General features: G+C 38.1%; 1 protein-coding gene across 4 annotated transcripts; it reads right to left on the bottom strand.

Moving 5' to 3' along the window:
• Positions 1 to 345: 345 nt before the first annotated feature.
• CAAP1 (caspase activity and apoptosis inhibitor 1) lies at positions 346 to 15738 on the bottom strand. Of its 4 annotated transcripts, none has more exons than XM_048291660.1 (7): positions 15565 to 15654; positions 14839 to 15029; positions 14337 to 14537; positions 12752 to 12836; positions 12083 to 12158; positions 7772 to 7845; positions 346 to 3445 (listed from the first exon to the last, which is right to left on the bottom strand). In XM_048291660.1, the coding sequence occupies exons 2-7, from the start codon at positions 14848 to 14850 to the stop codon at positions 3102 to 3104; spliced, it is 792 nt and encodes a 263-aa protein (XP_048147617.1). In that variant the 5' UTR covers positions 14851 to 15029; positions 15565 to 15654; the 3' UTR covers positions 346 to 3101. The 4 variants fall into 4 exon arrangements, with proteins under 4 accessions (XP_048147617.1, XP_048147618.1, XP_048147615.1 ...); XM_048291661.1 differs by lacking the exon at positions 15565 to 15654 and adding an exon at positions 14624 to 14701; XM_048291658.1 differs by lacking the exon at positions 14839 to 15029 and having other exon boundaries at positions 15565 to 15738.
• Positions 15739 to 17485: the final 1747 nt, after the last annotated feature.

The raw sequence follows: 17485 nt of genomic DNA, 5'->3' as shown, positions 1-17485 counted from the left end.
CTGCACAGATTATCTGACTCCCTATTTTTTCAAATACACTTAGGAAAAACCTGTAGTTATCAGTGATCAAAACCTTCATTTACTACAATTAATAATTACAATATTTTCAAACAGCAAAGAACATTATTTTATAGCTTAAAAAAAAGTTACGGCACCAAGTGTCTTACGCAAAATATTTTTGAGAGCAAATACTATATTGAAAAGAGTGTTACAAGTGGAACTAATTCTTTTCTGAGGAAATGCTTGTGATTCACCTCTCAAAACTGGCATCTTGAAGTCTTTTTATTATTCTCTATGAAATCACCATAACAGCAAAGCCTCCAAACAGAAATAAATACTGTTGGCTCTCTGTGGAGTTATACCTTTTTATTTATCTAGTACACAATCAATCAACTCTCCTCCTCCTCAAAAGAGCACTGTGCACTATGACAACAGCCAAAATTCATTAGAAAATATTTTTGTTGCAGTCCGAAATATAATCAAGATCTTTTTCATGGTGACCAACACCCAGTGTATAACCTTGGTTTCCTGACAAAATGGTTGATTAAAACCCAGTAACACTATCTTAAGGTTTCATAAATAATTCAATACATTTTACATACAAATTGCCTCTTCTTCCAAATGAAATAATAAATTTATTTTTCAAGGAAAAATCACAGACATATTTAAAAGTGGAAAACAAAACAGCTGTATAATAAATATTTTAAATATAGTGGATTTTTTTATCTCTTCAGTGATAAAAATCAATGCAAGAACACACGTAAGTTACCTGATCTGCTTTTAACCTAAGCAGCAACAGTACAATATCCTAAAAATGAATTAGCACTGGTGTAATCAATCACATTAAGTACCTCATATAATTTTTTTTATTTTATTTTTGTAAACAGCTTAATTGAATTTTCTTGGAATCCTTCTCATCTTTTAATTTCAAATTTAATTAGGCTGTAATTACAAATCTTCTCTGTCACATGCATAGTAAACCTGTTTCATCTCTGTCACACTACATGCTAGAGTTAGCATTTGCAACTTCTTGATACAGACCTTGAAATAATAACCTTTAACAGTTCAACATGCTACAAAATGCACTTTTAAGGGTGACCTGGGAAACCAGTAGGAAAATAAGTGCTACACACCTCCAGAAAGTAGGCAGTAGAAGGTAACTACATTCTAGTTTATCATTTCTTCCAGCAGTATTTTTGTTTTACCAAACAACTACAAATGTGTTGTTTTGCAACATCACTGAATGGACTTCATCGTGTGGCTTCTTCTGGTGACACAGGAAACGCCCTTGCAAGTGAGCTTTTGCACTTGCACAGCAGGCAAGGTGAGGTATTTAGTGCCTTAAGGATCTAAGTGTAGCAGCACTAAAATGTATCTTTGAAGTCTAACACAGCTCCACCAGCCTATGACTTTGGAAAAGAGAAGATTGCACATCCAGGTTTTGCCAGGTGTCTTTCTCTGTTTACTTCTTTCGTTTCTCTGGACTCAAACAGAACACAAGCTCACCAAACAGCTAAATGAAATTAACTAAAGACAACACACACAGATTTGGAGACAGTAATGTTACCTTTTGAATTGTGTGTATATATTCTAACTTACACCACTTACACCCTACATTTGCTAAAATAATAGAAAAAATGTTGATGCTGTGGATAACACTACTATCAGGTACACTTTACCCAGGCCACTGATATCACTTAATGAATGCACACTGTAATTTTCTCAGCTGTATTTAATGAAGGTTTTAGTTTATTATCAAATTTACACTGCACTAACATTTTACAATACTGTTGATTCTAGAGGAAATCAATCATACTTAAGAAATAGACAAGAATCTTGCTACAGAAAAGGGTTTAAAAGGAAACAGGAAATAAGAAAGGGAATAAAGAGAAGGAAGAAAAGGGATAAAATGGAAGAATAAAAAGAAAATTATAAACCTTAAAAGAATTCAAAACATAGTATCTGAACAGAATAAAGTTTGCAGTAGTATTACAAAATAGCATAGGGAAATTATCTCTCCTACTGTTGCAAAGTATGTAATTGGCTAAGTAACAACCAAGGAAAATTCATGAATAAAATACATTACACATCATTTTACTTAATGAAGACTACAGTTGTAAACTTCGTACCTTTAAAGAAAAAAATTGGTGTCTGCATGTGTAAACAAACACATAAGTATTTTAATATGCTTTGATTAGCAGCCAGATATAAAACCAGCACTAATTCTAAAAAATTAAAATAATTTTAATTGTTGTAAGATACTATAGCATGAAAATTAATCCTAAAATTCAATTTACTTACAAAGGAATACCTTGAAGTGGATAAAAATAGAATTTGTATTTTAAAACCTCATAAATAAATTAAATGCCTTTTCTAAAAAAACATACTGACATTAGGTGGATTTTCGTACTTTCAGGGGACATGAAAGTAGGACTACATCAGTTGAATGTTAAAAGCTCAAGGTCTTCTGAAATGTTTATTTGCTAATTATGTCAAATATTCAAAAGAAAAGCTTTACAGTTAGGAAGAAACTCTGCTTTCTTCAGTTATAATACAAAAGATAAGAGTGGAAAAGAGTGACAAAACTATGTGATAGTGTAAAAAACTCTGCTCTTTCAGGCACTTTCATAACTCTGAAAATAACACGTTCAGCTGTGTATTTGAAAGGTAAAAAACCTTCCCTTTAGGAATTCCCATTCCAAAAAACTGAGTATGCTTTTAAACATATCATCACATTTTAATTAGAATACCTACATTATGATGAGATGGGCCCCAAGAAGAATTAAGCAACCCTAAGTTGTAAGTTTCTACAACAACCCTTCTGGGAGGCACCAGGTTCCTGGCACAACTCTATACATGGTGTGACTCTTTGAGGAGGTGAACCAGCACAAGGACACCTCATCTCAGGGAAGAACCAACCTCTGTTTGTGCATGTCATGGAAGCAGCACACTAAAGGCAACAAAACCACAGAACCATAGGTCAGGAAACACAACACAGTCTGAATGAGGAATGTCATATCCAGCCCAAACATACTGCAGCGCTGAAGAGAACAGACACCACCTTTTTCGAAACAAATACTGAAAATGAAATCTGAATGGTCTTAGGGCTGTTTTTTGACATCACCAGCTTTCATCAGAGCCTTAATAGCTCTGGCCCTCATCTCGAGCTCCAGAAGCTCCAGCTGTTGTGCTGATGGCTGAACATCTTCTGATGGAGGAACAGCTAAGGTTGCTGCTTTGTGCTCCTTTGGGCTGGACTCTGCCAAGCCCAGTATCTCATTCACACTCTTCTCAATGTCCTTCTGAAGGTCATCTATCTGACCAGCTCCACTTCTGACAGTGCTCTCTTGCACATCTGGGCCATCCTCTTCATTGCATGGGCCTTCTATGTCACTATCATATGCATCTGCATTTATGCTGAGGACATCACTATCTTCTCCCTTGCCTGTAACACAAACATAACAATCATAGAGTTGCCTAACACAACTGTTTTTACCTCAAAAAATCACTTCTGCTTAAAGCATTACTCTGCAAATTAAGAGAGTGAAAAGAAATCTGTAAGATAACCAATTCTTCTTCTTTTTCTCCTCCAGCTTTTAAAACTGAGCTTATTTATACAAGTGTTAACGCATTTTTATGCCAATCTAAAAGAACATGCAGTATAGCAAAGCAGCGGTACCAGAAAAATTTATTCTCTCCTACAAAGTTACATGATCTATTTTCCTAATTAAAATGTCGTAAGATTTTATATCAAAGAAACCTTCTGCAGTGTAAAACTGATTTTTGCTTATCTTTTAAGTAAACCTAATTTTCAGAATGCAACTTCAAAAATTACACTCAACTATGTTATTTATTTTAAGAGGAGTGGGACTATAGCGAGGCATAACACTAAAAATTAATAGAAACTCCACTTATAGTGCAACTACTCTGAATTTATCACAAGTCTTCCAGATGTATTTAACTCAGATGTAAAAACATGAAGGAATTTATGACTTTGGTTTTTAATGGTGGCTGAAAGTTGGAGTTTACTTTTAAAAACATAATTAGAAGAGGAGGCGGTGCAATAAAATAAAAGCAAAGCTCTGTCAGAACCTAACTGTTCTCTCAATTTGACTACAGTAAGACTTGCTTTGACACACTGGCCTCAGAAGTTATTGCTATTTCACCAGCTTTTGTATCTGTGGAAACTTAGAGCAGGATTGGCTCCTGCTTAAAATGAGTAATGTATATTCAGGTGATGGTAAAGTTACTGATTATAAAGACTTTATAATTGCTTTTGGTAATACCATTTTTACCACTTGCACAGGAAAAGCAAGCCTTAAAAAAAAAAGAGTAGCATACTCACTACTTAGAAAGCTATAAATGCAATTTTTCTACTTAAAAAACAAAGGAAGGCAGGAAAGGAGGATCAAAATATCTCAAAATGGTTTTATAAACAATAGTAACACTTTAAAACATTAGAGTTTATGGATTCAGCTTTGAAAATTTTTTGTACTATAGACACATAATTCAGTTACTGACTCCTAATCACTCCATATCAGGCTATGATTTGTCACAGCATTTAAGTTCAGATTTAAGAATTCTGCATACTCACCCTGAGAATGATTTAGGATCTTTGTTATCAGTCCAGTACCTCCTAACACTGGTTTACTTGACTGTAAAAAGCAGCCATAATGCTAGTAAATACAGCGTGTTTAGAAACATACACAGCTAAGGTATGTGGCACATCAAAAATTCCAAAGAAAGCTAATAGGAAAGCAGATGCAGCTCCTGAAAATGTTATGTTAAGACATATAAAGGAGTTTACAGATAACTTTTCACCTTTTCTTTTTGCAAGACAAATCACAATTTTAAAATAATAAAATCTAAAAACCTAAAATATAAACAAAGCTAAAGAAAATCATCCTCACAGCAGCGTATATAAAAACTACTCATGAGATGAACATACAAGGGTCTTCTTTGATCCTAAGTAGTCTTGCCCTGTTCCTACTGTGACAGTAACTTCAAGATTAATATTTCAGTTTCAGATGCAGTTTTCCCTATTTCCCACACCATTTAGTCAACTTTGAACACTCTTTTTAACTTTACCTTGCACGCCACAATGGATGGGAAAGATCATAATGGGAAACAACAGGATTAGAAATGGTAACTTTTCTGTCTTACTTCATAGTATCAGTCAGTATTTACCTAACATGCTGGTCAACCAAGCAGCGTTTCCATGGGTCAAAAAATCAGGTGCATCAGTGGATCAGAGTTCAAAGACTGAAACTTCGTATCTGAGCCTGCTCATCCTAATTCACTGCCAAAGTTAAACTGACCTGTACTGAGTCTGGCTGGGATGGAGTTAATCTTCTTCACAGCAGACTGCATGATGCTGCTTTTGTATTTGTTTCTGAAATGGTGTTGATAACACGGCAGTTTGGCTGCTGCTGAAGAGTGCTTGCACAGCCTCAGGGCTTTCTCTGTTTCTCACTCTGACTTCCCAGAGAGTAAATTGGGGGTCTGCAAGAGGCTGAGAGGGCCAGACAACCAGAACAGCTGAGGCAAACTGACCTAAGGGATATGCTCCACCATATAACACTGGCATTTGTCTTCCCAAGTACCTGTCATGCATGCTGTGTTTCTGCTTTCCAGGGAACGGCTAAAAATCTGGCTGCCGATGGGAGATTGTCTCTAATTTTGCTTTGTTTCAGTGCACAGCTCTTGCTTCACTTACTGAAGAGTCTTTATGTTGACTCGTAAGTTATTCTCATTTGTTTTGCTGATTGTCACCTCTACCCCACTGGGGGACAAGTAACTGAGGTGTTGGCATGTGCCTACTGCTGGCTTGGGTCAGCCCACCATAGGATTCTTTTTGGAATTAATTGGTCACATTAAGAAGAAACAAAATATTAAGTCACTCACATCTATCCCAGACTTGTATGGATGAGAAGCTGGGCAGAACAACCTTGGGTTCTATGTAGAACTTGAAACCTCTGAGACTGTGTAATTCAGTGCTCATACAAGGGTTTTGGCCTACAGATGTTTAATGAGCTAACAGGCTTTATTTCCCTCTTTTGCACCTGTGTTTTTACACAGTAATAAGGATCATGGCTGGCATTTCACATTATCTTTTTCATTTTGGTAACTTTTACTTTTTCCTTCATCTACAGTTGAAAAATTCATTTTAGCACACTTAATTACATTTAAAAATTTTATTTTATCCACTTCTGCTTATCCTCTCATTCTCTCTTCTTTTTCCCACAGCTTCTCAGGCTGCAGTGCAGGAGAATGACTGGAGTTATACTTTCTAATTTATATGATATTCTCAAAAGTTCTTTAAAGCTAACATCTCCACAGAGTGGAGCCACTGTTATAGCCCAAAGCCACCATGATAATCTGGTTGATTAAGTCATAAAAAACAATGCAATCACCTGCAACAGTCCATCAATTCCCTTTGATAACACAAAAGTGGAAGAAACCTGCAGGAAATCTGTCGGCTCTAAAATTCCTCCATATAGTACAACAAGCAACATTTAAAAGATTCTTCATAGTCATTGCAACTCACTCCTTAGAGTTTTGATGCTGTTATGACTCCTTCCTTTTCCATTTAACTCTTCTCACTAACTACTTCAGAAAACAAACATGTTTCACAATGTTATTCCAAGAGACAAAGACAAAATTCTGAATTGTGAAATAGCAGTTGCAAGAAGCAAATGAAGTTAGAACTTTGCAGAAGAGAAATGCAGCTTAGAAGAATTTGCAACATTCTTTAACCGGAAATGCTATTTCTGATGTTTCTGCATACAGCCAGCCAAAATGAAAATAAACAGACCGAGACAGAAACACCTACAGTTCTAGTGCTTCATGCACAAACTAACACTGGAAATTGTTATATGTGCTAATTTAATGACTGGAATAAAACAAATACTACTGTGGGCTAAAAATACTGTTTTCTTGTGTGGAAAGAACAAATGCGCACCAGTAACTTATTTGCCTTTGCATTTTCTATTCTGCCAATCGCTGTAGTACTTGAATGTCTCACAAGCTGAATTTTTGCATTTAAAAAGAGAAAGTACACAAGACAAAATGTTCATTCTCAATGATTCAAAAATTTGAGTGTGTACGTCTACTTGCACTGACTTCAAGTAAAATAAGCCAGCTAACACAAGTGCTGGGTGTCAAGCACCATTTCATTGGACCTCAGCTCTATACAATCAAACAAAGCAAGTTATCATATACCAAGGCTGAAATAAATTACTAAATTACAAGCAGTCCTTTGGAAAAGTTATTATTATGGATTTCTGTGAATGCAAAAACAGACTACTGTACACTCGTATGATCATCTCAGTGTAAAATAAACCTGACGGTCATTTCAACCAACAGTAACAGCAGTATTAGCAATCACCTGCATATCAAAAAACTTAAATGAAGTTCCTCTTCAGCTGAAAAACTAGATACGAGGAGCCACATGAGCTCTGCAAGAACTTCAGTCATGTTCCAGAAGCTAAACTAGGAAACTCTGAAGAGCTGCAGTTTGCTTCTAGCTGCAAAAAACCCTCCATTCCTATAGAACTAAGAAGCCAAAGTTTCTAGAATGTCTTCTTCAATGTCCCCATCACCTTTTCTGGAACTGTACCTGCGGGAGATGTTGCAACCCTATGCAAGCTGATTTCTAAGAGGATGCTTCTCTATGACTGCAGCCACTGTTCACAAGAGAGCTGTCAGCTACCTGGAATTAGTCACTGGCCAACATCAAGAACACAAAATTTCAGCTTTCTCTACTACATACCTTGTTTTGATTCCTGACCTTCCAGCTTGTTGTCTTCTCTCAGAGAAGAAGTTGAGTCTATACTGTTGTCCTGTCTGGAAACAATTAAGAACATTTTAATCACCATAATTTACAATTTAACAGAACATTTTTAAGAAACTAAAAAATTATGAGGTGGTAGGCCAATAAGACAGCTACAGTAAAATAAAGACAGAAGGAATACACAGAGAGCTAATCTGAGCACTTGAAAATGAACTTTTCTTGTTTTGCCTTGTGATACACAAGGACAAAGGAATTATTTCCACTACATCCTTTCCTTTTAGAGTAACAATCCTCAACAGTTATAACTGAGGAACCACAGCCGAGTAGTTATAAAGGAAGAGGCTCCTCATATTAGGAGCTTTTCTGTAAAACTCAAAATAAATTGTCACATAATTAAATGCTTTCGGAAAACAGTAGTTTCTGCTGTACTAAAATACTATTTATTGTCTTATTTTGAAAGTAAAAAGGTATTTTCATGAAATTATCACCAGCCCATCACCACCCTCTCCTAAACCACAATCATTTTGTTTCACAAAGGGATACTTTTTAAACTGAAACTGTTTACAACTCAGCTATTACAATGTATTCAGTACTTGCGTTTCTCTATTTCTCCTATTTAAAGATTTCTACCATTGACCTGAAGTGTTTCAACTCTTTACACAAGGGTAAGGAAGAGACACTTCTGTGAAACGTTAACGTCCTTCACATACTTCACACATACCAGTTACACAAACTGTGAAAATAAGGTAAAACATACAGGAAGGACACAGGTGGAAGGATCCAGAATCACAAGAAGAGTTCAGTTACCTCATCTGATGAGCATTTTGACAATAGAATTGCCAAATTTCTAAACTGAATGTTGGTGCGGCATTGGTTTCATCTGTAGTAATATGGAATCAATGCAGCCCTCCTGCCCATGGGAGCTTAACAACACTATAAAAAGGAAGCAGTATTCTGATATCATGGATGTAAATACAATGATTAACAACTTGTTTTTCAGTAATGGCCTTTAGGGTTTTCCTGAAATTGAACACATATCTATTTTCCCCATGCTCTGCAAGTTGTTTTTTAACATGTATCCAATGGTTTCAACAGGAGGGGGAACACAATAACATTTCTAGACATTGTGGTCTGAGAGGCAGTTATTTTCATTTCTATTTCCTTTTCTTCAGTGACAAAGGCTACATCAACAGATTCTCCTTTTTCTCCCACTGTTTTTAGCCATTGGAACATAAATGCAAAAAGTATCATGCAATAATTAATTAAGGAGAATAAACAGGTCAATACACTTGGCTAGTGAATCCCTGGACCAGTCTGTTGTACCTATTTATTGAACCTCATGGCTACACTAACTTTTTTTCCAAATGAGATGACAATAATCTAAATACACTCACACATGTGTGCCAGCAACTGCAAAGGGGACCACAGGTCAGAAGCACCTGCAGGACTGTGCTGCCAGAAATCAGACAGAATGAAAAATGTACACTTCCTCCAGGATTTTCAGTGTCATGCAACTGTAAGCAAATACTTGCAATTCACCAGCAAACCTCAGGCTACTCTAGACAACAAGCAGGATGAGAGGTCTGGGACTAATGTATCAAATAGACAGTAAAATCAAAGGCCAAATTCCAAAAATAGACCAAGTTCTGCAAGTAGGCAAATTGAGGGACCAAAATGGAGCACTAGATACCCCAGAGATTAACAGCATCAGCTACTGGGGACAATCACAGGCCTGCACTTGCCATCAGAGAGGCCCACGGGCACAAGGAGGTCTATACAGCAACTAGAGAAAGAATACAAACCTTTTGGGCTTGTGTGACCGCAGCTGGAGAGAGATGAGGATTTTGGACCAGTTACTGGTCAGCAGATATAGAAGGAACCACCTGGTTTGGGTTTTTTTTGTTTGTTTTGCTGTTGTTTTTGTTTTGGGGTTTTTTTTCCAGCAACTCCTAACAATTTGTTACATTTAGTTAGTTAACTCTTTACCAAAATTAGGTTGTGATATACCCTGATCATCACTAAGAGTAGAAGCTGCTTAGGCTGTCCCTGCCCATATCCCATGCTCCTTCACACACATGCTCTGTCATTTTAAACTGATTTGTCATCTCTCCACTGGAGAGCAAAGTGTTCCTTGAAAAAGCCTGATCTTGCATCAGTAGTATCCAGACAACAGATTTCACAACTCTAGTATCACCTTGAGATCTGATGAGGAATTGTAACCATCTCTTTGAGAGAAAACTCAGTGACCCCCACAGCTCAAATATTGACTGTGAAATTATCCACAACCATTTTAACAGCCATGTAAAAAGAAATTACCAACTTTAAAAAAATCACACATTGAAACTTGTGAAGTTTCCTCCTGATGCCTTGACTTTAATAATAATTACAGCAAGCCAACATTCCTTTAGAAACTACCTACTGTCAACAAAAGAATTTTTAGGATGCAGAAGTACTTTTATAGAACGTTTTACTCTCAGAATTGACTGGATTGGACTGCGTTGCTGGTGAACCTTCATGACTTTGTTTCATAGGCAGGCATTTTGCACCATCTACTGGCCCAACAGATGCGTTTTAAGTTCACAGTTCAGTCTGGCTTTTGTTAGCCTTGTTTCATTTGCTAGTGAAAAACATTTTTTTCCCTAATTATCTGTACTGTGGTATACCTTTAAGAAAGGGTAACACAATGCCATGTCTTCAAACAATGGGAGAAGAAGATAAGCTATTCTAAAATTAAGGGGCATTTTACAAATTTAATACTCTCTTCTTTCATGCTACACTACTAACTGACAACAGTAATTTGGAGTTTCTCCTTTTTGTCAGCCTTTAAAGATATTTCTCCCCCAAGATGACAGTTAAGTTCCCAAACAATAAACTCAGCACTTTTAATTTATTTTTCTAAACAGAATAACATTTCCATGGTATGATCTTTTCAGCAGAAAGAAGATAACTACAGTTAAAATTTGTTGACAACAAATGTTGTAAATTTAAATTTACCTTATTTTATGTAGAGCATGCATTTCACGTTGGCATGCGCCACACCAGTGTAATGCTTAACTGGGCTCACACATATGGTTCTATATACAGCTTGCTACAGGAATTTGTACAGCTCTCAAAGACCTCTGGGTTTGAGGGTGATTTGGTACCAAACTCCAGTAGAACATGCAAAGTGAGGTAAAAACTCAGCAAAGGTTAGGAAAAAAAGGACTGGCAGAGGAGCAGATGGCTAAGGATGAAGACAGTAGCTCTGCAGTACAGGTGGTGGGGATTAAAGACAGGATCAGAAATTAGGTGTCTGCTAAAGAAAAATACTGACCAGAATGTGAAAGTTGGATTACTGTTACTATCTTTCCCATCCATTTGTTCTTATTTAGGAGGTTTATATAAACTAACCAAACCAGTAGCTAGGAGGTTATGTTAATCTGCCCATCTTTAGTGCATTGTCTTGTACTGCCTCAGAGTTTTATTAAGTGCGCCCTGAACCTGTGGACCAGCTGTAATCAGGTCAGTATTGAAAACATAAAAGCTTATAAATCTTTTAGAAACAAGTTAGCCTCACTAAATTTGATGTATTGTGCGTGATAACTAGTGTAACTTTCTTTTTCCCTTCATTACTTCCATAGAAACTATCAAACAGGTGAACTCCTGACAAAGAAATGGTCTTTAAAAAACAGACAAGCCTTTTAAGAAAAGGTTAAAAAAGTGTTGTCTTTTACAAAACTGACAGATGCCAAGATAAGAGCAAGAAACCAGAAGCCTCTGTTCTTGAAACACTACATTCTGTAGCACCCCTTCTACAGAGTACATTGAACAGGTAATGAGTGTCAGTGCTGCTTCAGCTGAGGCAGGAATGAAAGGCCAGAACAAAAATTAAAGAGAAGGGATAAATCTCAGCTGAACTGAAAATATACTTAAACAAATCACAAACCTATGTGGGAGGGGTTTACTGATTTAGCTCACACAAAGACATTTAACCTAAATCACACCACTTCTGTTGCAGGACTTGTGAATTAAACATTCACAAGTGTGAATGTTTAATTACCACAGCTTAGCTGATGGGTGGTATGTCATTATGAATCCAGTTATGTGCCCAAGACACACTAAATGTCACTAAGTGACATCATGTCTGTAAAGTTTAGTGCTTGCTAGTAGTCACAGTTCATCATCATTCAACTAGAATAATTAATTAAGGATATAGCAATTTGGTCTCTCAATGATATATTTGATAATTTCTCATGAAAAATCTCTGAATTGTTCAGTCTCCTTAAATTAAGTGTTTTGTCTTTTACTCACTGACTGACTGAATCACCTCCAGTCTTGTCTCCTCCATCTGCCTCCTCGTCAGTATCAGAATCAGCTCCAATCTTGCCTAGATATACACAGTTTCAAACATGAAAATTTAGGAAAGTGATATAATTAATACTATGCAATTAGGTTTACTCTTAATTATTAACTCTATTGCAATCAGCAGAAGAGGATTTTTCCCAGTTAAAACAGAACTTCTAAAATTAGACTTAGTCAAAACCGAAACACTTACTTACTTGTGAATCTTCTGTTAGCTACACATACATTTATACTGGATTACAAAAAATCTGATTAGCTATTCGTACTACAATACTATGGGTGCCAAAAATAAAGTACAGAATTAACAGCAAGATACTCTGGAGCTCTCAGACTCGAAGAGTTTCACTTCATTGAGAAGACAGCAATATGTTTACAAGTAAGTTTAAATATCCCTTAAATATCAAGTGCAATAAGGCCATGAAAAGCTGGAATGTCATATCCTTAATCAAAGTACATGAACTGTGTGCACTGGTGGAACTGAGTGATTATGTACACACTAATATATACTTAGTAGAGTGTGTCTGTATATATACATATATATTTAAGTAGCTAGAAAGAGTGTAAATCCGGTTGAGGTATTCTCTGGTGTACAGTGGAGTCTAAAAGTTTCATTCATACCTTCAAGTATCTTCAACAGTTTTTTTTCAGATAACAGCTCCAACTGCTCCATGCAAAGTCTTTTGATTTCATCCATGGAACAGTTCTAAGAAGACAGATAAGACACACCACAAGCTACTAAAAATTTCTGAAAAGAGAGTAATTACAAATGTAAGCAGTAGTCCAACTGTAATGAAGAGTTAACTTGGATTAAACATCCCCTATTCTGATCTGCATTGATGCAACTGCTGTAGAAAACCAGGTGTTTCAGTTTTGACAACTACAAAAAATAGCGTATGTGTGGGCTTTGTCTGAAAAATTAAACAATACACACTATGAGTTACTTGACCTATGGATTGGAGTTTTTACTGCAGCTTCAACACAGAGCATCAGGAATACCAGACCATATGTGTGAAGCATGGAACAGCAAACAACTGCAGACCTGGTTATTCCTAATTCTCCATCACCTGGGGGAAGCTGGGTTATGTAACCAAGCTTGCAAAGACCAGAGGCAACTGTTGAATCCAAGTTCACAAACTGGAGAAAATAATGCTAATGACAACATACCAACAGTTGCATACCACAGCACAGAAAATAAAGTATGCAAACTGTGATTTCTCATGCTTGGTACATACCATACATTGCCACAAATTTTATTGGTATTCCAGTTACCTTCACATCTCATACCTCTCGGTGACATAGAGTGATAATTTCACATTTTCAAATGAGCTATGATACCACGTACAAGTACCAAAATTAAGAGCTGCTAAACAGGTTGTAACACTCACAGTCCTGCTGTAAGTTTGGTTCTACATAATCAGGCAATTTCCCTACAAATTCAGTAATGTCATTCCTTCCAGCTTCTCTACCTCTTTTTCTTCTGCCAGAGATGAGAAATGGATAAGCCTGTGTGCAATTTACCATGTGTTTAAAATGAAGAAGTTCTGTCTCACTTATATTAATAATACACCTCATTAAGATAAAAATGAAAGAAAAAAAATTTACAACTACAAACAAACATTACACAGACATTTCACCTGCAGCCTCTTTATTTTTACTAAGTCCTATTGTTCATAAGACTCAAAAGGCATATATTCTAAGCCAGTAAAACTCCAGCTTTAGTTCACAGGAGTTACAGCAGCAGAAGCTGTTTATGAAGAATGGGCTTTATTTTTTTATCTCAGACATTGCTTTAATACCATACAAAGAAAATCAGTTGACACAAACAGAAATCAGTACTTTATTTACAAATCAGCATATTAATTAGTGAACAACACTACTGAATTTACTCCTCACAATCATGAAAATCCTTTTGCATTTAACTAAGCAGTACAAAGAGACAGTCTAAACATAAACCTAAAGTTCAGAAATGGCTGAGCAGTAGCAAAAGGAGTAACCTGGAATAACTATAGTAAATCTTTAAAAAGTCTCACTTCCAGACACGTGATACTACTTAAGGTACTTGACTTTGTAGAAACTTCTTTAGTTGAGAAATATACAGGCAACTTTTAAAATGTAAATGCACTAAGCTTGAAAGATAAGTATTCTTTGTTATGCAAGCATTCAAGATCATACTAAGTATATAAATGGTAAATGTACTTGGTACCTTTAAAGTATCAGGCAGCATCCTCTGTAGTTTCTTCTCCCCTATGACACAGAAACACTGTTGAAGCATTTCTTTTTTGTCCCCAATGTAGAAACTGACAGGTTTGAGTGACACAGTGAGATCTAATCCTCCTTCTTCTATATCACTGGGTTGTTCAGCTTCTTCCACTTTTTCTCCAGAGAGTACATTGCATTTTGTTTCCTAAAACCAACAAAGGCACATTTTCTAGTGAATTAGCGAAAACAGAAACTTACACACAGTAAGGGGTTATTGTAACTTATGCTTACAATAATTTTCCCTTCATAAATGCAAGGTACATCTTAATGTAGACTTTTCAGGTTCCAGTGTTTCATATTGCAAGGTAACTGCATTAGAGAGGTTACATTCTTTATTACTGAAAACATTCTTGTGCTAGGAAAAAGTTTTAAAGCTTCAAGAAGTGAAAAATACTCATAAATATTAATTGGGAAATATTATCTGCAAATACTTAGCTGGTGCTTACACATGAAAGCATGCTTTAACGCAGAAGAAATCCATCTGATTTGCTGTGCACTTAAATCATAAAGTTCATCATTTACAGCGACCCTGCTAAGACGGAAATTGGCATACAATTCCCGGTGTGGCAGAGTCTTCGGAGAATTAAAATGGGCTTCGTATTAGAAAATACATCCTCCATACATCAGTGGATGACCTCTAGAATAAAAAAACTAATTAAAAAAACCTAAAAAAACAAACAAAGAAACAAAACCAAAACGAAACCAAACCAAACAAAAACAACCAAAAACACCACCAGCCAGAAACATCTTTCAGCCTCAAAATTCACTTAGGCGTGCATGTCACAACCATTTTTTGCACACCAACACATCCTTGAGAAGACTCACAATGCCACACGTATGAGAACCACGACTGGGGCCACCCGAGCTCGTACGCCGCATCTCTTACACCCGGAAAACACAGAGCGGCGTCCCCGGGATGCGCGCGGGGCGCTCCGGGGCTCGGCCCGCCCCGCCCGTGTCTGTGCCTGTGCTGCCCCTCCCCGCGCTGCCCGCCCGGCCACTCCCTGCAGCCACACACCGACCAGAGTGACTGAACCCGGCCCTTCCCGCAGCCAGCCAGGGCAGGGACAGCAGCCGGGCCTCTGCCGCCAGGACGCCGCGGGATTGGGACGCCCCCGGGAAGGCAGACGCGGCACGGCACCGCCCAGACCCCGCAACTCCGCCCGCGCTACCTCCAGGGCACCGTGGCTGGACTCGGTGCTCCGCCGCTTCCTGTCGCTGCCGTCCAGCCCCGGGGCTCCCTCCGGGCAGCAGGAACGCGACCGGCGCCGCTTCTTCTCCTTGGAAGACTTCCTGCCCGGCATGGCCACACGCGCGCACACCGCGCGCCGCCACACGCGCGCCGCTTCCGGCGGGACGGGCGGGCAGCGCCCCCTGCCGGCCCCGCCGTGCGGCCTCCGACGGCGCCGCTCTCGTGGTCGGAGGAGGCCGCTTAATGTACGGGGGGATGCCTTGGGGTTAGCGAGGCCGGAGCAAAACTGCTGCCTCACATGGGCACGCCACCCGTTTACACAAATATCAGTGATCTAGGGCATAAAAAACACGTTTTATGATGAGCGGCTGAGGGAGCTGGGGTTATATAGTCTCCAGAAGAGGAGGCTCAGGGGTGGCCCCATCACTCTCTACAAGTCCTGAAAGGAGGGTGTAGTGAGGTGCGGGTCAGTCTCTTCTGCCGTGCCTGCAGTAAGAGGACAAGAGGAAATGGCCTTAATCTGAGGCAGGGAGATTCAGATTAGATATTAGAAAAAAAAAAATCACCGTCAAGCTGGTCAGGCATCGGAACAGGTTGCCCTGATGGTGGAGTCACCATCCCTGGAGGTGTTCAGGAGGTGTCTGGATCTGGTGCTGGTTGTGTGGTTTAACGGTTCAGTGGTTAAAGTGATAATGCTGGGTGGATGTTTGGACTTGAAGATCTTAAAGTTCTCTTCCAACCTTGATTGATGATGATTCTATGATTCTATCCTCCATAACTACTCTTTAATCCTGACCTTTTTCCCTGGCTTTCAACATGTTTCAATGGTGCAAGAACCTGCTTACTCCTCCCTTGGCAGCTCTTTGGCATTGCCAATAACTTTGGAACAACAGTAACAATAACTTAATTTTTCCATGATACTTATTGAGTACTGGAGAAGCGTGACAATAGGTTTTTCATGGGATGCAATTAGGAATTGCAGCAGAGAAGCCTGTTAAAGGCAGGTGACTGCTCTGTGCAACTCAGAAACACACTGATCAGCTTTCTGCCACCAACAAGATTAGTTATAGAGGGAACTCAGTCAATTATCCTAAAGAGGATGGTTAGCTGAAAATAAAGACCAGGGTAGAAAAATGTCTATCATTATGCAGAGAGAATTTTGTATTAAAAATCTCCCTTTCTGTGCAGAGACATGCAATAATTTTCTTCTTTATTTAACCCAACTGTGTGCCTGTTCTTCTGTGTCTGTTTTCTTTCCCAGATTCAAACATGTTGCCTTCCAGCTTGTCCATATTTTATTGGATCTTCAGATGGGAGTTACTGGCCCATTTAGGTAGAGGTCCACTAAATGCAAGTTGTACAAAGCCAGTGGTGATCAAAAGTGCTGTGGGCAGATCAAGATCATACATACTGCATGGGCTGACACTGTTTTCAAATGGGTTAGAATTCACTAAGTACCATCAGTTCTTTTTTCAGCAAGCATGAGTCCCTGCAGAGGCAGATAGTATCTCAGTTGATCCTGATTAGTCTATGTTGTTAAGATTACCTGGATGGGTGGAAATAGATCTTCATATTTATCATCAGCAAATAACAGCCTCATCATATGCTGAAGGTGGCAAAGGTAATGTAACTAGGAAACACTGAGGAGGGGTCTAAATTCGGGATGAAAATGGGATCCCTTGAGCAAGGATATAAGGGTAATAAGGAAACTTTTAAAAGTTTACCACTTTATGCTTAGGCATGCAAATTGTGTTTTAAATGAATGCAGCATCTACTCACACAGAATACAGAAGCTAACTAGGCTGTTGATGAAAAGATTTGTAACAGTATTGGAAATTATGTGATCACAGGCTTCAAATACTGCTGTCAAAAAGGGGTAGTTCATACTTTAAACTATTTTT

Source organism: Corvus hawaiiensis, chromosome Z (assembly GCF_020740725.1).
Source record: "Corvus hawaiiensis isolate bCorHaw1 chromosome Z, bCorHaw1.pri.cur, whole genome shotgun sequence".
Lineage (NCBI taxonomy): Eukaryota > Metazoa > Chordata > Aves > Passeriformes > Corvidae > Corvus > Corvus hawaiiensis.
This window is presented reverse-complemented; position numbering and strand designations above follow the sequence as displayed.